Raw genomic sequence first — 25,401 nt, 5'->3', positions numbered from 1 at the left:
TAGTGGACATGTGAGCTACCCCAGGTATTCTAGTAGAAAAAGTGTCTGACAGATTCTGTAATCATTCCAAAATATCTAAAGACATACTAAGTTAGACATTTTGGACCATCTTAAAATATGTCATCATATACATATGTGCATTTACATATTCTGGGATTTAGCAGTTGTATCCCATTAATTGTTTGAGATCTGTTATCTGGTACATTGTATATTGTGGCATAATGTATGCCTCTGGGGTGTTCAACGATCTATATTATATTTAATGGCCCATACCACACTGATCAGCAGTGAATATTGACTAGTCCGCTACAGTCACTGATAGGGATGACATCGACGCGACCTAATAAGGAGCCCCAAATATTAACTTTTTTCCTTCTGCAAATTAAAATCTAGAACATTTCTTTTTTTTAAGCATTAGAAAAACAAATAATGGTGTTTCAAGTCTATGGAGGTAAAATACATTTCCTATTTAGTGTAAATGGGTATGTAAAATGTGTAAAAGGCACCATCCTTCCCTGACTTTAGTTAGCGTGTTACCAGTAATGTAAACAATGCACGCACGACGCACCATTAAGCCGATGATTGATCCGTGTTATGTGATATCACATGATAAAAGCAGTCAATCTTTCACAGAGCTATTAGTCTTCGCAATACCTCTGTGAAACAGATTGGACCCACACCCACACAATGTAGCTAGTATAGCCTATTCCCCAGGAACTGACTTAAAAATAGCTATGAGTCAGACAAGCCTTTACAAACATTCAACTATGCATTTAACCAATAGTCCCATTACGAATCTTAACATACCAGACTCTGAACTTTCATAGATCTAAACAATTTCTTTTTATTTTGGCCGGGCATACCAAACTGTACCGAGACACGCACACTCACTGACTTGAATGATGATGATAATGAATGATAATGCACATGACATTCTTACTAATACTATTACTTCCTTGTTCTAAATTCTGCGATATTTCATAACTAAAACAAATAAAGCGTAAAATATATGTACCAGCAATGATTTTGTCTGTTTATCATTGTAAGCGGAATAAGTTGACAAATGACACACATTTTGTCACCACTTCTATAAAGTATAAACATCAGAGCCTCAACTGCTTCATTTTTCGAGGAATATTCTTGGAAGTAGTCTCGAACCCTTCGGTTTTGTTGCGGTGAATGGAGGTCACGTGATATTATTATCGTTATAATTTTACACGAGTAACTCGGTTTTATTTGATAACTTACGGCAGCTGACAAATTGTTTCATTTATGAAATGAAATGGGGTTTAACGTCCTACTGTTCTGCTCCTAAACTGGGCTAATGAAGACGGGCATACGCCATACAGTGTGCTATGAGGGAAATTTTGCCCGGGCAGCGGCACTATCGCCTACTCCCATATCGAATTCCAACTGCCAAGGGATCTTTTACGTGTATTCCAATGTATACACGGGACCTCGGTTTTTCGTCTCATCCGAAGGACTAGACAGCTGTCCTTGTCAGGCCCCCCGTTCTGCACCATTTAATGTTAAGCCGCACCGATGTCATTTCTCTCATTGATCCTAGGGACTATTCACTGCTGAGAGATAGATCTATTTGATAAGGCCAACTTCAAGTTTGATCAATGGTCGTGAGATTTAAACAGGGCTAGCGCTAATCCAAACCCTAATCGTAACCCTGGACCTAGCCCTAACGCTTACCCTAACCCTAACCCTAACCAACGTGTCCTAACCTTATTTCCGTCGAGAAATGTAAAGTGAATTACTCGGATAGATTCAATGACGTGTAAATATTTTAACCAATCATATTACGTCTTTCAAAATCCTGTACTTCCGGTCTCGTATTTTTGTTTACAATTTTACTAAAAAGTGTATTAAAATACATATTTTTATGTCCATATTGCCGGTGTATATTTATAAAAAAATAATTCGTAAGTATCCCTAGCATGATATGTCTTTTATAAATGTTGGGCACAGAGTGTTTGCGAGTTTGTTCTTCTGTTATTAGTCCATTTTCCCATCAACAAACCAAACAAGATGGCGGTAAATTTAAAAGAATGTCACGCTTGACCTTTGACGGGTACATATTAAGTTATCATGATCTGATTAGTAGTGCTGCTTTGACCATTAAATATATATGACGTCAATGATTAAATGGGTGCCAAATGAAATGCCATGACAGTCATTATACCTGGTCATGCGTCACAGACTCATTTCATTTCATTTCTTTTAAAGGGACAATAACACTCTTGCTGACTTGAAAGCTCCAGAAAATAAATAATATCTCTATCTAAGTACTAGATGTTTAAGTGTCCTACCTGTTGTGTAAATTATCCATTACATCCTATTTTACTTGTTCAGAGGGTTCGAAAATATTTTTAAATCGAAGATTCATTTGAAAAGGTTTACGTTAGACGTTTCAAACCATTATGTTGAATTTTTCAATTTTTTTAAATAAGGTGTGTTAAGATGAAATTTGTATCATCAATTAATTGAAATATTCTAAAATAGTACAAATTGTTGACCAGAATAAAGATTGGGACATATTATTCAGTTACAACAAGAGTGCGGTATTGAGCCTTTAAAGGAAAGGGACAATATTAAGCTTGAACACTCTTGCTGCCGAATGCTGGCTTGACAGCTCCAGTAAATAAATATTAGCCTTATTCTAAGTATTAGAAGTGTCCTACCTGTTGTGTAAATTATCCATTACATCCTATTTTACTTGTCCAGAGGGTTCAAAAATATTTTTAAATCCAAGTCACATTTGAAAACTAAAGGGTTACGTTCTAAAAAGGCTTTTCAAATCATTTAGTTGAATTTTTCCAATTTTTTAAATTAGGTGTGTTAAGATGAAATTTGTATCATCAATTAATTGGAATATTGTAAAATAGTGCAATTTGTTGACCAGAATAAAGATTGGGAGATATTATTCAGTTACAACAAGAGTGATATTGAGCCTTTGAGTTTTTTAACTTCTTATTATCAATGATATAATATCATATATTATATGATAGGCTAGCTAAACCTTCTTTTCTTTTACTGACTTTATTTAGACCACAGAAGGAGCGGTCTTTGAACGGACAATGTCCCCTCACAATTTGCAAAGACATATATTACAATATTACACCCTAAGGATAGTTGAGTTCGAATTTCGTAAATATCGGACCAAAACTGACAGACAAAATGACCGCCTCTCATACTCAAATAGTGTAAAATTAAAAAATATGGTATATCAATGTTGTGGACCCTCTAGACGTCACAATTTTCTTTTGATTTTTATGAAACTTGAAATGTAAGTTAATATAGTAATAACCCAAAGATCTTGGTTCCTTTCGATATTCGGCATAGTAACTTCCTGAATTATGGCCCGTGATTGTATGAAAAATCACGTTTTTAGCTTGTGGTCCTTGTAGAAGTCACAATTTTTATCTGATTTAAAAAAAATGTGTCAATATATCACCATTACACACTAAGATCAACAAGAGTGATATTGAGCCTTTGAGTTTTTTAACTTCTTATTATCAATGATATAATATCATATTTATATGATAGGCTAGCTAAACCTTCTTTTCTTTTACTGACTTTATTTAGACCACAGAAGGAGCGGTCTTTGAACGGACAATGTCCCCTCACAATTTGCAAAGACATATATTACAATATTACACCCTAAGGATAGTTGAGTTTGAATTTCGTAAATATCGGACCAAAACTGACAGACAAAATGACCGCCCCTCATACTCAAATAGTGTAAAATTAAAAAATATGGTATATCAATGTTGTGGACCCTCTAGACGTCACAATTTTCTTTTGATTTTTATGAAACTTGAAATGTAAGTTAATATAGTAATAACCCAAAGATCTTGGTTCCTTTCGATATTCGGCATAGTAACTTCCTGAATTATGGCCCGTGATTGTACGAAAAATCACGTTTTTAGCTTGTGGTCCTTGTAGAAGTCACAATTTTTATCTGATTTAAAAAAAATGTGTGAATATATCACCATTACACACTAAGATCATGGATCCTTTTGATAATCGCGATACCCGAACTTAACTTCCTGGATTATGGCCCCTGATTGTTCGAAAAATGGCATTTTTAGCTTGCAGATTCTCTAGAGATCACAATTTTTTTTCCGATTTTAAAAAACGTTTAAAAACCATAATGAAGGTTGAATTCGAATTTCGGGAAAATCGAAATGAAACTGCCCAACAAAATGAACGCTCTTTGTACGCAAATTGTGTAAAAGTATTCAATAAATTTTGTCCGATTCTGATGAAACTTAAATCATATCTTTATATCCCAAAGATCTCAGTCCCTTTTGATATTTGCACATTTCAGACCATAACTTTCTGGATTATTGCCCCTGATTGTACAAAAAATTCCGTTTGTTTTTAGCTTGTTCTCTATCCATCTCTTGCAAAATGTGGGCGTATCCTGCCTGGCAGCCGCTGGTTAGCTTGTTAACTATTATTATAGTGAGAACTGCCAGCTCTTTATCTAATCACCCATAATGTATCTTTAAGAAATGACCAGTTCTTTAAGGTAGATTGAAAAGGTTCTGTTTTTGTTTGTTTTCCAAACCATCAAAGTGTCAGACAAACAGTTTTTTTAAAGCTGTAATGAGTTTATCATACTTGTAGGGATTTTGCAAAATTCCTTAAAATGTACTCTTAATTAATAGTACAAGTGCAAGATGACTGCACCATACATAAAACAATCCCACATAGGACAAAACTGCAGTCAAGATATACACAATTGAATTAGGTTATTATTTGTAATAAACAACAAATGTATCAGATCAAATGAATGAATAGTGGGCCAGTGCTATGATTTTCAATGATTTTTATGATTATGTGCATCGATAGTTAATTTGGATAAGCCTTTGATATCACATTTTAATTATACTCTTGGGAGAAGGGATATTGCATGAACTTATAAATCTAATAGATTTTTATATTTTAATTTTCAGATGAATGATTTACAGAGTGATGATTAAAAATGTCGTCTTTAGCAGCCTTAAAAGCTAAATTAGAAAAGAGAAAGAAAAGGAAGAGTGAAGATCAAGGTGGAGAAACTGAAGATGGTCTGAAGACTGAAGCACTTACAGATACACTAGATTTTACAAGTAGGCCTACTTACAAATATAAGCTAATGGACAATTCTAAAAATTATGAAACTTATTCCTTAAAGTTAAAGAGCAGTTTGTTTATTCAAATGTTGTGAGTAGTATCCTTTTAAAACAAGATAAGGGGAAGGTAAATAGTGGCCAAAGTTCCCTATTATTTTTCCGCACTTTTTTCATTACAATAAGGATATTTTCTATAGTTCAGTCATTTATATTCCACTTTAAAACTATATGGGTTGTCTTGGTTATCTCATTGAAATGATGAGATCTATTGATTTTTGAACAACATTTTTCAGTAATCACTTTTTAAATTTCTTCATTGTCGGATATAAAAGATTTGCTTAGGATGTCCATATAGGTAGACAATTGCCAACAAAACAATTAGAAACACTTAAATTTAAAATTTAGGTGTTTTTATAGATAACTAGTTTTCAAAATCTTGAAAAGCAATTTTTAAAACAAAATAGCTAGGCATATCAGTAGAAGAATATATTATATAGTTATTTTTAATTAAAAATGTCAAAAAAATGTGTCAAAAGACATTTTTATACGCCCACATTTTCATGTGTCCAGACATATATTGTCGTGGCCCCTGTCCGTCTGTCCGTTCACATTTGTTTGTGGACACTCTACATGTCACAATTTTTATCCAATTTTGACGAAACTTGAAATATATGTCTATCTCCCAAAGATCTCGGTTCTTCTTGATATTGGCATGTATCAGACCATAACTTCATGGATTATGGCCCCTGATTGTACGAAAAATCACGTTTTTAGCTTGTGGACACTGTAGAGATCACAATTTTCATCTGATTTTATTGAAACTTTAAATGCATGTTTATAAGCCAAAGATCTTGGTTCCTTTCAATATTCGGGTATATCAGATCGTAACTTCCTGAATTATGGCCCTTGATTGTACGAAAAATCACTTTTCTAGCTTGTGGTCCCACTAGAGGTCACAATTATTATCCGATCATTTAAAAAAAAAAACGTTTGAATATATGACGTTTACGCCGTAATAATGGTTGAGTTCGCATTCCGTGAAAATTGGACAAAAACTGCTGGACAAAATGGCTGCCATAGGTATAGTGTAAAAATATGGTATATTAAGGTTGTGGACCCTCTAGAGGCCACAATTTTTATCCGATTTTGATGAAACGTTAAATTTATGTTAATATCACAAAGATCTTGGTTCCTTTCGATAATCGCGTATATCCAAACATAACTTCCTGGATTATGGCCCCTGATTTAAAAAAATTGCATTTTTAGCTTGTGGACCCGCTAAAAGTCACAATTTGTATTCAATTTTAAAAAACATTTAAATATGTCACCGTTACACATCAATGAAGGTTGAGTTCAAATTTCGTAAAAATCTGACCGAATTGTGTAAAAGTATGTAATACGAAGGTTGTGGACCTCTAGAGATCACAATTTTTATCCAATTTTGATGAAATTTAATTATGTTATGTCCCAAAGATCTCAGTCCCTTTCCATAATTGTGCACTTCAGACCACAACTTTCTGGATTAAAGGTCACCGGAAAAGCATCAACTTTTTTTTAAATAATGCAAGTAATTATGACAACATAACCTTTCCATAAGTATAACCCGAACCCCAATGTCAATATTACCTGCAACAGGGAAATTTCAACATTAGTAATTTCCGCCGTTCTCCGTGGGTAGTCGGAACTTTCCGTCAATAAGCAATCTGTGACGTCATTTTAGTCCTTCTGCACATAGAAATATAGACCAGAATATGAGCAGAGGGTCTAAAATGACGTCACAGATTGTTTATTTATGGAAAGTTACGACTACCCACGGAGAATGGTGGAAATTACTAATGTTCAAATTTACCTGTTGCAGATAATATTGACGTTCGGGTTCGTGTTATAATTATGGAAAGGATAATTGGCATAATTACTTGCATTATTTAAAAAATTTATGAACCTTTTCCGGTGACCTTTAAGGCCTCTGATTGTACGAAAAATCGCTTTTGTTTTTAGCTTGTTCTTTATCTATCTCTTGCAAAATGTGGGCATATCTTGCCTGGCAACAGCTGGTTATTTTTTTGGCAGAAAATAAATTATTGTACAAAATTTAAATGAAAATCTTGTTGGAGCAAAATGGAACCCAGGGTATGCATTTAGTGGCCATACATTTTGAAATTTATTAATTACCCAGCAATTTCTGATAATTACTGTCAAAGTCTTCACCATTATTGTTAAATCCCAAAATTTTTGTTGAGTGTGAACGCTCTTTGTGTCTTAGAGACATGAAGTCCAATACATTACTTCCCGGTATGTTTATGAGGTGAAGAAGCCTGTTGATTTCCAATAACTTGAACAGATAAAGTTAAAATTTGAATACTAGGCCCACAAGTTCAGTATAAATATTTATTGTTGGCATAAGGAACAATTGAAGCCAATTACATTTTAATTATTTCTGATAATTGGTCTACTTCTAAAGTGTCTTGTAAATGCTCCCATTAATTATGGTCTGCAAAAGAAATGAAATGGGGTTTAAGGTCTTACTTTTCTGCACAATCCGGAAATAAGCCCCTAACATGCAGTGTTACTGTGTGGACAGCAGCATTCTATTTACCAAAAAAATAAATATTCAACAATGTTAGTGGACTTGTGGACAACTTAGTTGCTGCAGACAACACATTTGCTATGGACAAACGTTTCATTGACTGGCATTCTGTTAATTTTTATTCTAATCAAATTTATTAGCATAGAAAATTGAATGTGTTGACCAGCGCTTACAAATACTATTAGATGGGTCAACCACAGACATTTTTATTTGATTTTGTATCCTGTTATGACTTTCCTTTTGGTGAATGAACTCCTCATTTTCTTTTGGTGATTTATTGCTAAAATTTCTGAGAAATCATGCCAGATCCTAATGCCAGGACTTTATTATTGACATTGATAACATACTTTGTCATTGATTGCAATAATTGAATGGTTTTCAAGGGCCAAACTAGTGTAGTCATTGGAGCTGGTCGTTACGCTTGAGGTGTATGCAACACAGGCCGTGGATGGTGCATAAAAGTAGGATGTTAAACCCCATTTCATTTCAGAACACAAGGGAACCCATTATGAAAAGACATTATTTAATACTAATAGGCCTGTAACCAGGATAATACAAGTACATGTATGTATATTTATAGGTCATGTTACATGGGAAAAAAAACTTGCAGAAGAAGGTCATAATCCAGCAATATGGCTTCAGTATGTAGAAGATCTGAAAGTTAAAGTTTCCTTTTCTGATGATTTCACGAAATACAATAAGCTGTGTATAGCTTATGATAGAGCTTATAAAGTAAGTTGTGAGATATCAGTAAATGTTATTTCTTAACACTGCACATCTGACTGATAGGAAGTAAAACTACCTGTCTGTCTCTTGCCACAGGTGAATGAAAATTTATTAATTAATGTTCAGTAAATTGACTTCAGACCACAATACTCATATATGACATCACATATTTAATTATGCCTTTCCAAAATGGTTATGATGTAGTAATTAACTACAAATTAAACTATTGCAAAGAAGTTATAATCAAATGTTGTGTGCACTGTTACACAGAATTCTGTTTGACACTCATTCATAAGGTTCGGTTAACACATGTATACATTACAACTTCACACCATCTACACTTATTTTCATCTGTTTAGCATTGTGAAGTATCTATATCTATAGCTCTGTTTATATTGCCATTTCATTTCATTTCTGAACATTATTTATTAATTGAAAGGGCTTTATTTAAATATTCTAAAACTGAACTAACCTGATACATTCATGAATAAAGTTGAAAAAACTAACTGATTTATCATTATGTGTATAAAACTTGATTACTTTTATATGTTGTCTTTTGATATTTGATCCAAAGATATAATTTCATACTGTCGTCATATATGTCAATAGTATCTATAATTTGCAGGCCATCCCATTTGATAAGAATAAGGAAAATGGTGCATATGCCAGATTATTGTTGAATTATGCTGATTTAAAAAGGTAAGATTGTAAACTAATGGAATATTTTCTAAAGCTTACTAAATCAATAACCTTATAATAGAGAAATAACTGTTTTCACTATTTATCAAGTAGGTCGTGATTATTGTTGAATGGAAAAAATTCCACTGCACTTTTTTGATTTTATCTGTATTTTTTCTTTTTTCTTATATAGCCAGTATAATATTGACGGAGCAGAGGCCATATTTGATCACGCTTTGTGTGTGGTTCGTAAATTCGCAGTAGTACATATTGCATCTGCTGAATTGCAGCTTAAACAAGGTAATAATATATTTATATAACAAAATTGAATAAATTTCATTATAAATATTATAATGTCAACATCTGAACCCTACTTGATTGATTAGTACAGCCTCGTGTAGGAATATCAGATTGTTGATAGTTTGTATTACTCACGCTTTGATAGTACCTGATGTATCTGTATTCAAAGAAATTCTTTACAACATTAGTTGTATTCACCACCATGTTGAAGAATTATATTGACGAAATCAGACCATGTAACTATTTTGGCGATTGCTTAGAATGTCTTGCTGTAATCATCGGAAAAATAGACAGTAGGAAGTTCACTATAGCACATTTGTCTGATTAAGCATTGGTCTGTTTTCGATTAAATGAAAGTCATAAAACCTTGTATGGTGGAGAAAGACTGACTGAAAACTTCATATTTCTGTAATAGGAACTTGTTTCAAAATAACACAAAAACAAGTCTGATAAAGTAAATGGATAGCATGATTACTTAGGTAGCGGATTATCCTCGAGACTGTAACGATGAACGTATTTTTGGATTCAAGTTTATTGAATATGGACCATTAAATACTAAAATTGTGTGCTGGTGTCCAGGAAAAACTAGTTTGGTTGGGTAATATCAGATATAATCAAATGCTGATTTTACTATTCAAATATTCTAAGTAAATATTCATATATTTAATTGCATGCATTTGATCATGGGGGTTGAATGTCCGAATGGTTAGCATGTGTGCGCTGTATCATAAGGCCTGTCATTGAGTCAACTGGCGTGGTTTCGAATCCCCGGTTGTACGTGACAAGGAGTAAGGTCGCCTGTCCAACCTTGTGTGTTTTCTCTGGGTTCTCCGGGTTCCTCCCACTGCTAAAGACCCCTACGCGCAAGCGAATTATTGAAATAAAAAAATTAAACCATATGTTAGTCCCGAAATGACCTAGTTTGTGTCAAGTGGACTTAAACCCCATCTCTCTCTCTCTCTCTCTCTCTCTCTCTCTCTCTCTCACATACTTAGCATGATTAATGTCCAATTTATAATTATCAGATTTGTTGAAATACTAATCCATTACCCTTTTACTTCAGGTAATGAGTCTAAAGCCAAGAAAATAATTAAAAAAGCACATTTATATAAGGCTGAACCATGTGATTTATTAGAGACAGCACTACATAATGTAGATAATGGACATGCAGTGTTACTCAATGAAGAACAAAGAGAAAGAGGTTTTAATACTGGTAATTAAAGGACTGCTGAATATTTAATCTACCTTGATAATTTTTATAAAGCCACATTTTCATGTAAACATATATTGTTGTTGCCCCTGTCTGTCCTTCCGTTCACACTCTACAGGTCACAATTTTTATCAGATTTTGATGAAACTTGAAATATAGATTTATATCCCAAAGATCTTGCTTTCTTTTAATATTGGCATGAATCAGACCGTAACTTCATGGAGTATGGCCCATGATTGTCCAAAATATCATGTTTTTAGCTTGTGGACACTCTAGAGGTCACAATTTTTATCCGATTTTGATGACACTTAAAATCCCAAAGATCTCAGTTCATTTCGATATGCCCACGTATCGGACTGTAACTTCCTGGATTAAGGCCCCTGATTGTACGAAAAATGGTATTTTTAGCTTGTGACCCCTCTAGAGATCACAATTTTATGCAATTTAAAAAACTGTTTAAATATATCACAGTTACACCATAGTGACAGTTGAGTTTGAATTTTGTGAAAATTGGACTGAAAATGGCCGCTCCCCGTACGCAAATGGTGTAAAAGCATGTAAATACCAAGGTTGTAGATTGTGAACCCTCTAGAGGTCACAATTTTTTATCCAGTTTTGATGAAACTTAAAATATATTTTTATATCCCAAAGATCTGAATTCCTTTTTATACGCCCACATTGAAATGTTGTCGTATATTGTCATCGCCCCCGTCCGTCCGGCGTCCAAGTTAATATCCAATTGACTTTAGATTTATACACAGTGTTTAATTCATGAGACGAAGAAGCCTATTGATTTTCAGCGATTTCCGATAATTAATGCCAGAGTTATGGCCCTTTATCACTTCAAAAAGTCTTGTGGACGCCCTAGAGGTCAAAGTTAATATCCGATTGACTTTAAATTTATACATAGTGTTTAAGGTCATGAGACGAAGAAGCCTATTGATTTTCATCAATTTCCGATAAATACTTCCAGGCTTATGGCCCTTTATCACTTCAAAAAGTCTTGTGGACGCCCTAGAGGTCAAAGTTAATATCCGATTGACTTTAGATTTATACATAGTGTTTAAGGTCATGAGACGAAGAAGCCTATTGATTTTCATCAATTTCCGATAAATACACCTTACCTTAAACTTGGACCTCAACCATAAAATACATACACACTATCCTGTCGGCCATGAAATACAGACATAGACATTAAACAAACAAAAACGAACTGTTTTCTTTTCTTTTCATTCTTTGATAGCAAATAGCAAAGGGGGCAGGTTTTACATAGGCGAAGTATGTTCCCCAATCCCATTCAGATGTCCTAAATAAAAATTTTGTTTAAAGGGACAATAATACTCTTGCTGGCTTGACAACTCCAGAAAATAAATAATAGCCTTATTCTAAATACTAGATGTTTAAGTGTCCTACCTGTTGTGTAAATTATCCATTACATCCTATTTTACTTGTCCAGAGGGTTCGAAAATATTTTTAAATCCAAGTCACATTTGAAAAGGTTTACGTTAGGCTTTACTAATCATTTCGTTGAATTTTTTCCAATTTTTTAAATTAGGTGTGTTAAGATGAAATTTGTATCACCAATTTACTGTAAAATATTGTATATTGTAAAATAGTACAATTTGTTGACCAGAATAAAGCTTAGAGTGGTATTGAGCCTTTTAAAACAATAATCTAAGAATCATTGGTCATTCTTTTTATTTCAGTAATAAGTTGCAGTAACCATGAGAATGAAACAGCAGACAACAGTCATAAAAACCATCTGATGTATGTATTGGTTAATATAATTTTGACTTATCATGTGCCATATTTGATGTTTTTCCAGTAAATGTCTTATAAATTGATGTCTAAATTGTTTTTAAGGCAGTAAATAGGTGTACAAAATGAACTTATCCCGGGCACCTCTGTTCATGTTGACTGTCAATGTCTCCATTGGATCCTTTTGGTTATAAAAAATAAAAATTATAGAACCTGATTTCAAGAATGGAGATCCTTTCTTCTGTTTTATGTTTTCTTAAAATGAAGAGAAAGAGTTAGGTTTTTACTTCCACTGGACACAAACCAGATCATTTATTAACAGTGGCAGGAAACCAGATCATACCCACAAGTTTATGTATGCAACCCTACTCTTTGACATGTACAAGTCTGGGAATCAAATCTACCAAATCTAAGAAATAAATAATACATTATTATTGTTTTAGGGAAATCTACCAAATCTAAGAAATAAATAATACATTATTATTGTTTTAGGGAAATCAATAAAGATGACTATAATACAGCACCACTGATTATAGAACCTATTGAACAGTCTGTATTTAACAGTACAAGTAATACTACCATGAAACATTATAGAAGTACACCAGAATGTCGAAGTAAATCTCTCTCTCACAATCCATTCTCAGCTAACAAATGGAGAAGGTTTGTTAATTCATTCAAATTTTTACAATCACTGTCTTTCCACCAATTCATCCTTGCCAGGTTTTGATTTTCACTCAATAATTAAAGGGGCATTATGGGAGATTGGATAAAGAGTTGATAGTTCTAAGAGTTAAAAAATAGATAATGTAAATAGAATATGCTGAAAATTCCAGTAAGATATCTCCATTTGAACCGAGATATTTTGATTTTATGCTGGCTTTGATCATTATCGGTAAAGTCGGTACAATAAAAAACAAGATCTCGATTATCCATTGAAGGTCTTTTTTAGGCCTGAAATGTTATCTAAATTATTAATTAGACATTAATTAACTTATCTAGACCGTAATCAACTCTTGATGCCAACTGATGCTTCCGATTTTCATTAGTTTTAAACAGCCATTGATGATTAAACGCAAAAATGGATAATCAAGACTTTTTTTTTCACTTTCGCCACAACAGCAGCAATTACAATCGAGGCTACAAGACTACAAGGTTTTTAAAATGAGTATTTCTCGGGATAGAGTAAAGTAATTTAACTGAAATTTTCAGAATATTCCTGTTACATTATCTATTATTTACATTTTAGTGAGAACTGTCAGCTCTTTATCTAATCTTCCATACTGTATCTTTAAAATAATGACTATTGTTTAGCCTATAACTGTTTGGACGTCCAGGCTGCTGGTCAACATGTTTCTTCCTCTTGCAACCTATGTTTACTTCTGTTGTACTTAATATTTCAGACCAGCCAATAAATCTATTGGTCCACCAATGAGAGTGAAGTTACAGTTACCATCATTTGATACACCTGTTGATGTAGAAGAAACTACAGATGAAAATACAATGAACAGTTTTAAACAATTACATAGTTTCCATAAAAATGATAATGGTAATTTATTTAAAAACTAAACATGTGAACTCAGTGATAGTACAAAAGAAAATAAGTATGGTTTAAGTAATATATTGATACTGTACGAGGCGTTAGCCGAGTGTTGTTTCAATATATTACGCAATTTCTTTAGCTCGAGACCATTAAACAACTTAAAATACAGACACTATCCCGCACGTGCTTTTCAATGAAATACGTCACGCGAGTCCAATATTTCATCTAGTATAGATAATGTACGATTGGAAATAATGGTACGCCAACATCAAAGGATGACGTCACATCTGTATTTTTATTCATTTTATAATACTACCACTAAAAAAATACTGTGTTTAGAAATTAATTTGTACAAGATAATGGAGAAAATCTACATGGGATGAGCTGGGTTGTTGCATTAACGGGTCACATTAACAAATAACACAAAATTCAATTGGTGATTTTCTTTGATTTTCAGATATCAACATATAAGAAAAGAATATAACTATACCGTATTTAATTTATTCTTTACATGACAGAAGTCACGTGTCTTTAAAATGCATGAAAAATGGTGAATGGTAAAGCGAGAGTAAAAATGCATTGTAACCAGATTTTTATTCTATTTCAGAAACATTCGGAGCTCACTCCTCTGGTTATATTTCTTCTACAACACATGATCTAACAACTGATACAAGTAACATACACGATACAACTGCTTCACGTAATTATAAAATTAACACACAAGAAGAAATGGGACCACCATCTAGTCATTCAACAGAGGAATTAAAAACAGACAATATTTCCCTAATCTCTGTTGAAAATAAAAGACATTGTTCTGAAAGAGTTTTAAGTGATTTCAAAACACCTACCAATGACTTTATAAATCCTTACAATGTTTCTCAACCAGGCTCTAATTATGTTTCATGTGAAACTACAGGAAGCCAGTTAGTGAATAAAGAAAGTCAGTCAGTGAATAAAGAAAGTCAGTCATTGAATTCAGAAAGTCCATCAGTGAACAATGAAAGTCAGTCAGTGAATGCAGAAAATCAGTCAATGGACAAAGACGATCAGTTGATGAATAAAGAAAGTCAATCAGTGAACCAAGAAATTCATTTAATGAATAAAGAATTAATACCAGACAATATTCCATGTGTTAGTATAAGTGACTCTAAATCTGTGACTGCCTGTGTCGCTTCAGTGGAGATTGTTAAAAATGAAATTAAGTCGCAAGATACATTTGTGGCTCCTAAGCCTGTTCCAGTGGAAAAGGAACTTTATGTAAATGTTAATGAAGAACCAAAGCAAAGGTATGTACACAACTGGGAAATATACAGTTTAACATACAATCATACTATTTTTGTCTAAAATCTATGATTTCTTTTAAAGAATTTTGTTTGGTAAAATGTATAATTTTATAATGGTAATCTTTATTATTTGTATATTTTTATAGTCGTTTTCATACACTTTATATATTTCAGTCTGAAACCTATGGCAGAAACGCCATGTGTAAACAATAAAGTTGTTGTTCCACCTCTACAAACCTGTCAAATAGTTACACCAATGAAGGTAAATAATCTCGTTAACAGTGTTTCAATCCAAAATATTTTCAAAAGAATGATTTAACAATGCAATTATTTATTTTGTTCCATGAAATTGAAGTTGTCTTTGAGAACATGTATAAAATAGTTGTATTCAAATTTATCATCTATCTGCTAAAATTAAAAAGTTTTTTTGATCTATATCAAAACTTTCCAAAGATACATATTAAATTATTGGCAAATTTCTGTTTTAGACTGGAAGTGAAATTAAAGTTGTTAATGGTATACCTTATACAGTATTAAAACTTGCTGGTAAAGGAGGATCTGCTAAGGTAAGTAGGCAAACTGGAAAAAATAATTTTCCATTTTTTTTTTCAAAAGTTTATGATACAACTGCTTGTTTATGCAAAAATAAAAGATTTGCATCTGTCAAATTTTCCCATATTTATGTAGTTTTAAAATACAAAATTGGTATTTTTGTCTCAGCTACAGTTAGATAAAATGTTATGTATTAATTTTTTTTTTTTTCAAAGGTATACCAGGTATTTGATGCAGATAAAAATGTTCGAGCATTAAAATGTGTTGATTTAGAAGGGGCTAATGATATCATTATACAAGGATATAAAAATGAAATTAATTTATTAAAGAGGTTACAATACTGTGATGCGGTTATTAAAATGTATGATTAGTAAGTACAACCTTTTAACAATATATTGACAGACTCACTGGTTGATGCTCTAAATTAATTTACTTGTTTATTTTATCTGGGTTTGTTTTGGGAAATTTGCACTTATAGTTTGATTTTTCCTAGAATAAAATGCGTTTGAATGAAAATAAGTTTAGACGTCAGTATTATGTATCCTTCTATTCAATTTTTTTACTAAGTAAAAGTTTGTAATATTTTCAGTGATTTTGATCCAGTTAATAATAAATTGAATGTCATTATGGAGTATGGTGAAACTGATTTAGCTAGTAATTTATTAAATCGTAAGAAAGGAGGTAAAGCTCTTGGTGAGACAACTATTAAATTTTATTGGCAAGAGATGCTTCGTGCTGTCAATGCTTTACATCAAGAAGGTAAGACATTCATATAAATCAAGGTCATTGATTGATTGATTGATATGTTTGATCATTGATACTACTGCTACAGAAATGTGTTTTGAATTAAGACAATTGATGATAGCTCATAATTAATCAACCTGCTGTACACCCACAGATAAGTATAAACCTGTGTCACCGTTTAAACATTAGATCGGATTAGTTAAGCTTGGCTCTTTTGGTAAATTCTAGTTTATAATATTAATATGACAGATATATCCGTAGTATTTTTTAGATGAATATTTTAGAGATTTACAATGAAAATGGACTCCAAAGACAAGTCTGGAAATTACATTTTTTGTCATACCTGTGCAGGATATTAATCAAAGCCACAGAAAAAAAAGCTGTGTCAGACAAATGACAGGCACATTAGGAATTATGACTGACAGTGGGTTTATGTGTAGACTTGTGTATAAGGTTTGGAATTGTGTTTATAAAGTATTGAAATGTAATATGTTAATTTGTTATTTATTTTGTAGGTATCATTCACTCAGATTTAAAACCAGCCAACTTTATATTTGTAGCAGCTAATTTAAAACTTATAGACTTTGGTATAGCAGATGCTGTACAACAAGATAAAACTAGTGTGTTAAAAGAAACACAGGTTGGAACTTTAAGTTATATGAGTCCGGAAGCCATATTGGAATCTTGTGACAGTCCAGCTAGATTCAAGGTTAGGAAACAGTTTCTTTTTGACAAGGGGATCACGTGGCTAAGTGGGTAAGATGCTAGCTCGCTAGCCTGGAGGTCGGGTGTTCGATCCCTGCATTGGCCGAGAAAGTTCATCCAGATTTTCCGGCGTGGTTCTCCCTTGTCAGTGATGCAGGACGGAGGGGCTGACAAGGAAAGCTGTCTAGTCGTTCGGATGGTACGGGAAACCGAGGTCCCGTGTACACATTTGCGTGCACGTAAAAGATCCCTTGGCAGTTGGAATTCGATATAAGAGTAGGCCGTAGTGCCGCTGTCCGGGCAAAATTTCCCTCATAGCACACTGTATGGCGTATGCCCGTCTTCATTAGCCCAGGTTAGGAGCAGAACAGTAGGACGTTAAACTCCATTTCATTTCATTTCATTTCTTTTTGACAATAAGAACAGTGGTTGGGGAAGGAAAGATTTGTGGTTGTGCTTATGGCACTATATATACTGACCATGATGGACCAATTTCAGATGCTATTTCCAATGGCCCATTTTATGTCTAAACTAAACATGCCTTATCAATTGTGTTAAACTTGTATATTATCATATTTGTGATAACAATATTTGAATGCCTTTGACAATTGTGTTTTGTAGACAACCTTCCAAATCTCCAAAACAAGTAAAACAGTATAAATATATCTTCATAATCATATCACAATGATTTTTGTAACCAAGTATAAATTCAGTTTTGATGCTTTGGTATTTGTTAACATTTAAACTGTTAGGTCCACAGATAGAGTTAGTTTTAAGATACAGCTGATTTTGTGTTGCATTGTCACAAATGGAAATAATATTTGTAATGGTCAACCCAGTTAGACACTTTATTTTGACTTAAATTGAAGAGATATAGCTCCTTTGATACAAAATATTATCAACGCTGATATAATTTTAAGAATGGTTTATTTATACAGGTGAATGTGAAGAGTGATGTATGGTCATTAGGATGTATATTATATAATATGGTATATAGTAAAACACCATTTCAACATATACGTAATCAACTAGCTAAAATACAAGCTATAACTAATGATAAACATGTTATAGAATTTCCTGATATACCTGATAAAAACTTACTTAATGTTTTAAAGGTAGGTTAATATGGTTAATTGGTTATGAATGTTGTAGCTTTTATTATTATGTAATAGAAATGTTATCTAATTCAGCACGGTTTATTTCACCATCATATTTGATCTACATGTAATTATAAAATTTAAATAACATTTTAATGTAATATATTAATGTACCATAATAGTAAGTGCAGGGGAACTGCACCACACATAATTACACAAAACAAAACTACGGACAACACACAATACGCAGACATCACAAACAAACGTACATATCAGATTAAGTGAAGGGATCCAGGGTCTAGCCGTAAGCATCCACTGTGACTGGAAATTGAAAGACAAACAATCAGGAATATAACCCAGAGAACAAAAACATTGTGTAATATTAGTACAAGTCATGATAAGCTATATGTCACATGAAATATGAATGTAAGCATATTGAAGTAAAAAATTACCTATACAAGTAACCATATCAGTATGGTCTATGTTATAGTGAGAAAGATTTTAAGTGGTCAAAAGAATCGAGGTATATTGACTATAGGGCTAGGGTTGAAAAATACTGAATACAAAGAAGCAAACAGAGAAAGTGCAAACTGCCTGGAAGAGAGCTGTCTGCTGACTGAATGACGGACGCAAAAGGCAGTAGGTTGCTAAATAACGTCATTAGTTAAAATGTAATAAAAACCACAATAAAAAGGGCGATAATCCAGATAAGATAACGCCAAAAGGTTAATAAACTATCAATTTAGGAACTAATCGGAATTATTCAGCTATGATTGCACAAAATATAATACGTAATACCCTATAATTAATGCAAAACAGGCATGTTGAAGAAAATCGTACTATGAAAGTGTATTTATATAAAGGCATAAAGTAAGGACGATAATCTAGATAGAATTAGGAAACTGCAAAAAATTTAAAAAAATTATTAAATTAGATTTTTACCCAATATGTAGTCGGTTATATACTTATTATAGGATATGTCAAACTAGGTATGTTAAGAAATGGAAGTTTAGAAATTTCTTTTAAAATGCGTAATTGTGTTCCGCCTTTGGCAGTGCACTTAAAATAAAGAGATTTTATTCTAGAAAGAAATTTTGTTAAAAAAATCGTTAAAAAATGCCTGTGAATAGGAAACATTATAATATAGCGTGACATCTGGTATGTTACTATTTAAGTTGACAGGTATTTTACCACTTCAAAGCCAAATTTGTCCGTTTTGTCAAAAATACCGCCATTAAATTTACTGTCAATTATATTAATATCCAAGCCAACAACTGATGCATTTATAGTGCCAGAATTTTCTTAATTAATATTTGTTGAAAGTTCCGTTGATAGGTGTTATGTCATCAATGTATCGGAAGGTATAGTTTAGACTTTTAGCTACTTTATTATCAGTTTTTGTTTATGATCCTGAAAGCAGAATTCATATTTATATAAATGTGGATTTAGCATAAATGATTGGTAAACCAATTGTTTGCTGTATTATCTGATTCCCGACCTCAAATAAAGCATTGTCAGTGAGAAAATGTATAATGTTTTGAAACTTTAGCATCGTCTGAGTAAATCGCCATCAAAATTCTGCCTTTCCCGATAGCTCCATTAAAAGCTTTATCCACAAACCAATCCAAATAATATTGCCCTTTTTAATGCAATCTGATTAAAACACAGAACATTGATTCGGCTTGAAATGGAAATACATCTTTATAAAATTAAAATTAATTCTCATATTTTTATACGCCCACATTTTCATGTGGACATGGACGTATATTGTCGTCGCCCCTGTCCGTCCGTCCGTCCACAATTGTTTGTGGACACTTTACAGGTCACAATTTTTATCCGATTTCAACGAAACTTGAAATATAGGTTTATCTCCCTAAGATCTCAGTTCCTTTTGATATTGGCATGTATCAGACTGTAACTTCAAGGACTATTGCCCCTGATTGTACGAAAAATCACGTTTTTAGCTTGTGGACCCTATAGAGGTCACAATTTTTTATCTGATTTTGTTGTAATTTGAAATGTAAGTTGTTAACCCAAAGATCTTGGATCCTTTCGATATTAGCCCATATCGGACGTAACTTCATGAATTATGGCCCCGATTGTACGCAAAATCACTTTTTTTTAGCTTGTGGACCCTATGGAGGTCACAATTTTATTCTGATTTAAAAAAACGTTTGAATTTGTCACCGTTACACTGTAATGTTTGTTGAGTTTGAATTTTGTGAAAATCAGACCAAAACTGATGGACAAAATGGCCGCCCCTCTATGCAAATAGTGTAAACATTTGGTGTATGAAGGTTGTGGCCCCTCTATAGGTCACAATTTTGATCCGATTTTACTGAAACTTGAAATGCATGTTTATAACCCAAAGATCTTGGTTGCTGTTGATATTTGCGCATATCGGATCGTTACTTCCTGAATAATGGCCCCTGATTGTACGAAAAATCGTGTTTTTAGCTCTTGGTCCCTCTAGAGCTGGTCACAATTATTATCTGATTTACAAAAACGTTTGAATATATCACTGTTACACCGTAATGTTGGTTGAGTTTGAATTTCGTGAAAATCGGACAAAAACTGCCAGACAAAATGGCCGCCCCTCTATGCAAATAGTGTAAACATCTGGTATATCAAGGTTGTGGTCCCTCTAGAGGTCACAATTTTGATCCGATTTTAATGAAACTTGAAATGCATGTTTATTACCCAAAGGTCTTAGTTCCTGTCGATATATCTGATCATACCTTCCTGAATTATGGCTCTTGATGTTATGCAAAATCACTTTTTGTTTAACTTGTTCTCTATCCATCTCTTGCAAAATGTGGGCATATCCTGCCTGGCAGCCGCTGGTATTTTTTGCATTCATTATTTTTCCAGTCATGTTTAGTTAGAGATCCAAAATTGCGACCAACAACAGATGAATTATTACAGCATCCTTATATAGCTGTTAAATCTAATGATGAAAGTCCAGGTATAATATTCTATCATCACATTTTATAACATTTTATAACGTTTAGTTTATGAATTCTTGCCTTTAAATTCTCTCAGCAGTGATAATAAATCATAAGGTAAGGATTTCTGAGATGTAAAACTATTGGTAAGCAATGTTTATAATATGATGAAATAGAGATATTGCTTATAAATCATGATTTTTATTGTCCCCCACCTTTCAAAGAAATCATAGGACTATTAAAATGGGTTTGTCCGTCTGTCTGTGTCTGTCTGTCCGTTACACTTTTTGGGACAAAATAACTCTCCTTCTAATTGAGCTAGAATGTACAAACTTGGTGTAGGTGTTTATTAGGTCAATGAATGAATGGAGTTCGAAGATGAGCATTTTCTGCTTAGGGTAAGCAGAGATAAGCAATTTGATTGGTTGATGCTTTGGGAAACGATAACTTTAGTTCTAATTCATTGAGAGTGATGAAACTTGGTGTATAGTTTCATTACATCAAAACCTTGACTAAGTTCGATAATGAGCATTTTCTGCTCGGGGTAAGCAGAGCGATAAGCAATTTGATAGGCCGAGACTTTGGAACGCAATAACTCTCCTTCTAATTGAGCTAGAATGTTCAGACTTGGTGTACTTGTTTATTAGGTGAATGCCTTGATGGAGTGCGAAGATGAGCATTTTCTGCTGAGGGTAAGCAGAGATAAGCAATTTGATTTTTTGATGCTTTGGGACACGATAACTTTAGTTCTAATTAAGTGAGAGTGAGGACACTTGGTGTATAGCTTTATTACATCAATGCCTTGACTAAATTCGATAATGAACATTTTCTGAGGAGGGTAAGCTGAGCGATAAGCAATTTGATTGGTTGAGACTTTGGAACACAATAACTCTCCTAATTGAGTAGAATGTTCAAACTTGGTGTAGGCGTTCAGTAGGTGAATGTCTTGATGGAGTTCGATGATAAACATTGTCTGCTTAATGTAAGCAGAGATAAGCAATCTGATTCATTGATGCTTTGGGGCACGATAAATTTGGTTTTAATTAAGTGAAAGTGATGAAACTCAAGACTTTGGAACATAACAACTCTGCTTTTAATTGAGGAAGAATGTTTAACCTTGATGTAGATGTTCATTAGGTGAATGTCTTGACTGAGTTCAACGATTAATATTTCAAACTAAAGCTAAGCAGAGCTAATCAATTTCATTGGTCAATGCTTTAGGACAAGATAACTTTGATTCTATCTGATAGAGAGTGATGAAACTTAGTGTATAGTTTGATTGCTTGATACTTTTGAAAAAAATAAATGTGCGATTAATTAATATGTGTCATATTTATTTTGGGATTTCTGCGGTGGACATCAGCCTCACTGTTGGCTTGTTTCTTTGTAGTTCCAAACAAACCAAAACAAAAAAATTTACAGAAAATACTGGATCAGATATCTGAATTTTCTCCACGAAGTATCCAAACATTCCAGGTAAGAATATATTATAACCATTACCATAATTTCAGTTTGATGTGATTTGATAATCCAGTCAAATCAAATTTTACCTATGAATAGCCATGCATGTGATATTCTCTACAAGATTACATCTATCAAACATGAAAATCAAATGTTAAAAGATCTTTAGATTGTCAGCTGTGATAACAACTTTAGAAAATTGCGTCTGCTATTTTATTAATAATGCAGTTTAGAGTGGCATCATTTGGTTTAGTCAAATTTATTATGTCCACAGATTGGCAAGAAATTAATATTACTTACTTTTCACTTCAGTGTAATTTAGGTCCACTTTTAAATGGATATAACTTATTAAATACAACTAAAGTATAGTTTGCCATATATTTTATTATGGTAGCTTCATCTCTATATTTGGACATTATATATTGATGTATAAATATTTACAGGGGATGATACAACAGATGGGAAGTGGTAAAAATGATACTTTACAGGTTGGTGTAAGTTGCAAAAATATGAAATCTGGGCTATTTTTATACACCCACATTTTCATGTGGACGTATTTGTAAACACTCTACAGGTCACAATTTGAAATATATCTCCCAAAGATCTCGTTTCCTTTTGAAATTGGCATTATGGCCCCTGATTGTACGAAATATCATGTTTTTCGCTTGTGGGCCAACTAGAAGTCATCCGATGTTGATGATTGTACGCATAATGTTTTATAGCTTATGGATCCTCTAGAGTTCACAATTGATATCCAATTTAAAAAAAAAAAACGAAACTGCCTGACAAAATGGCTGCTCCTTGTACACAAATTGTGTAAAAGTATGTATTAGATTTTGATGGAACTTGAAATATATCTTTATATCCCAAAGATCTCAGCCCCTTGGATATTCGCGCATTTCAGATAATAAATTCCTGGATTATGGCCCCTGAGCTTGTTCTCAACCTGGTCTGTCATTGAGTCAACTGGCAAAATTTCGATTCCCCGGTTGTACGTGACAAGGAGTAGGGTCGCCTGTCCAACTTTTTGGGTTTTCTCCCACTGCTAAAGACCCCTACACGCAAGCGAATTATTGAAATAAAATTGAACCATGTGTTTGTCCAGAAATGACCTAGTTTGTGTCGAGTGGACGTTAAACCACATTGCTCTCTCTCTGTTTTCAACCCATCTCTTGCCTGGCAACCACTGGTTATACAAGAAGTTAAAGGAGCTAAATCGCTAATATTTGGGACCTACAAATTGACACAAATGGGTCCCAATGCTTAATGTTATGTGAATGTACATAAACTGATTTACATTCAGTCGTTTCCGTTTTTATTCCAATTTCAAAATCAGTTATGTTCCGCGAAATACACCAGAAGGCTAAATCAAATGGCATTCCCTAGCATCGTGTTATTCCAGTCTACACCGATAGTATTTATGACGTATGCTCTCCAGATAAGAATATGGCGTCACCGTTTGACATGACTAGGGGAATATGTCTAGCCCATCTTTTCTCGGTAATATCACAACATCAATGTTGATTTAAATGACATTGTTTTGTTAAATTTAAATTACTAATAGAGAACGACTATTCACACTCATAGCTGCATTACTATTGACCCATGTTGTAGTTTTATAAAATTGAATTTCTTTAATTAAAGCAACACAGAACTTACATTGTCTATCTAGTATATGTAATAAAGACAAATAAATTGTTTATTGTAATATTTCAGGATTCAGACACACCTCCTAGCTCTAATCACCATGGTAACAATCCGTCAAACAAGCCACCTTCAGCCCATTCTAATAAACCAGGTAGACCACCATTACAGTGTATATATGTTGCAAAGTGATGATCACTCTTAAGTTATTTGTTTCTCCGATAATGAAACTGCCTGTAAATTAAACTGTTTATATCATGAGCTAGATACATTGTCAGTTTTTGTCCTGGTATGTTTCTGCAGGTCCTAAATTTTTATGTGAAAATTCTTCAATTTCTGTTAAAAAAAAAAATGTAAACAAAAAGCAGTTTTGTCTCGCAATTTTGTATGCTGGTGCATTATTACTGGAAACAAGTGCATATTGAGGATATAAATCAGAGAATTCTGCAACAAAAAAGGTTTTAAATTTGCATGACCTGAATGCAGATTTGCATGAAATGTTATCTCCTGTGTATGATTTCCATACTATATATTTATGATTTAGTTTTCGTAGGAAGTTTATGTACGTTATTTATAACATTAGCAATTAACATTTTAAATCAAATACTGTTGTGTTATGTACATGGTGACAAGAAAATGCCAACGAACAGTTAGTTGATAATTTTGTTTGTAAATAATTATTTTTTTTTGTTGTTGTCGGTATAATGTATAATCTAAGTTTAATATATATATAGTCTTGTAAATAAGAAAATAAATAAATAAATGTAAAGCTCTTTGGTAGTCCATACTTATCTTCTATATTCACTGCACACATCCTATGTTTTTACCCCCCACCTTTTGAAGAGAGTAGGAGATGCTAAAATGGGTTTGTCTTACCTTTTGGGACACAATAACTCTGCTTCTAATTGAGGAAGAATGTTCAAACTTGGCGGAGGTGTTTTTTTTAGGTGAATGCCTTGAAAGAGCTTGTTTGATTTGTCACGACTTTGACAATTACAAGAATTGTTGCGTTTCAAACTTTGAGCATTCACGTCAAATAGAA

The 25,401-nt window shown here is 33.1% G+C and overlaps 2 protein-coding genes across 3 annotated transcripts in view; one reads left to right on the top strand and one right to left on the bottom strand.

The window, feature by feature from the left end:
* Positions 1-1,155, bottom strand: part of LOC126809912 (uncharacterized) — a 31,893-nt gene extending 30,738 nt beyond the window's left edge. Inside the window, exon 1 of the mRNA XM_050534766.2 lies at positions 1,016-1,155. The gene's annotated coding sequence lies outside the window, so the exon portion shown is untranslated. The remainder of the gene's footprint in view (positions 1-1,015) is intronic.
* A 667-nt stretch (positions 1,156-1,822) lies between these two features.
* LOC126811969 (dual specificity protein kinase TTK) lies at positions 1,823-25,054 on the top strand. Of its 2 annotated transcripts, none has more exons than XM_050538061.2 (20): positions 1,823-1,931; positions 4,971-5,126; positions 8,297-8,448; positions 9,068-9,141; positions 9,314-9,420; positions 10,484-10,633; positions 12,337-12,397; positions 12,881-13,048; positions 13,789-13,934; positions 14,536-15,214; positions 15,386-15,473; positions 15,700-15,777; positions 15,979-16,133; positions 16,353-16,522; positions 17,023-17,216; positions 18,151-18,327; positions 21,181-21,274; positions 22,645-22,730; positions 23,159-23,203; positions 24,432-25,054. In XM_050538061.2, exons 2-20 carry the CDS (start codon positions 5,000-5,002, stop codon positions 24,549-24,551), a joined length of 2,871 nt encoding a protein of 956 aa, XP_050394018.2. In that variant the 5' UTR covers positions 1,823-1,931; positions 4,971-4,999; the 3' UTR covers positions 24,552-25,054. The 2 variants fall into 2 exon arrangements, with proteins under 2 accessions (XP_050394018.2, XP_055954547.1); XM_056098572.1 differs by having other exon boundaries at positions 23,159-23,209.
* The last annotated feature ends 347 nt before the right edge of the window (positions 25,055-25,401 follow it).

Source organism: Patella vulgata, chromosome 2, assembly GCF_932274485.2.
Source record: "Patella vulgata chromosome 2, xgPatVulg1.2, whole genome shotgun sequence".
Taxonomy (NCBI): Eukaryota; Metazoa; Mollusca; class Gastropoda; family Patellidae; genus Patella; species Patella vulgata.
The sequence above is the reverse complement of the archived record's forward strand: the minus strand, read 5'-3'. Positions and strand labels throughout refer to the sequence as shown.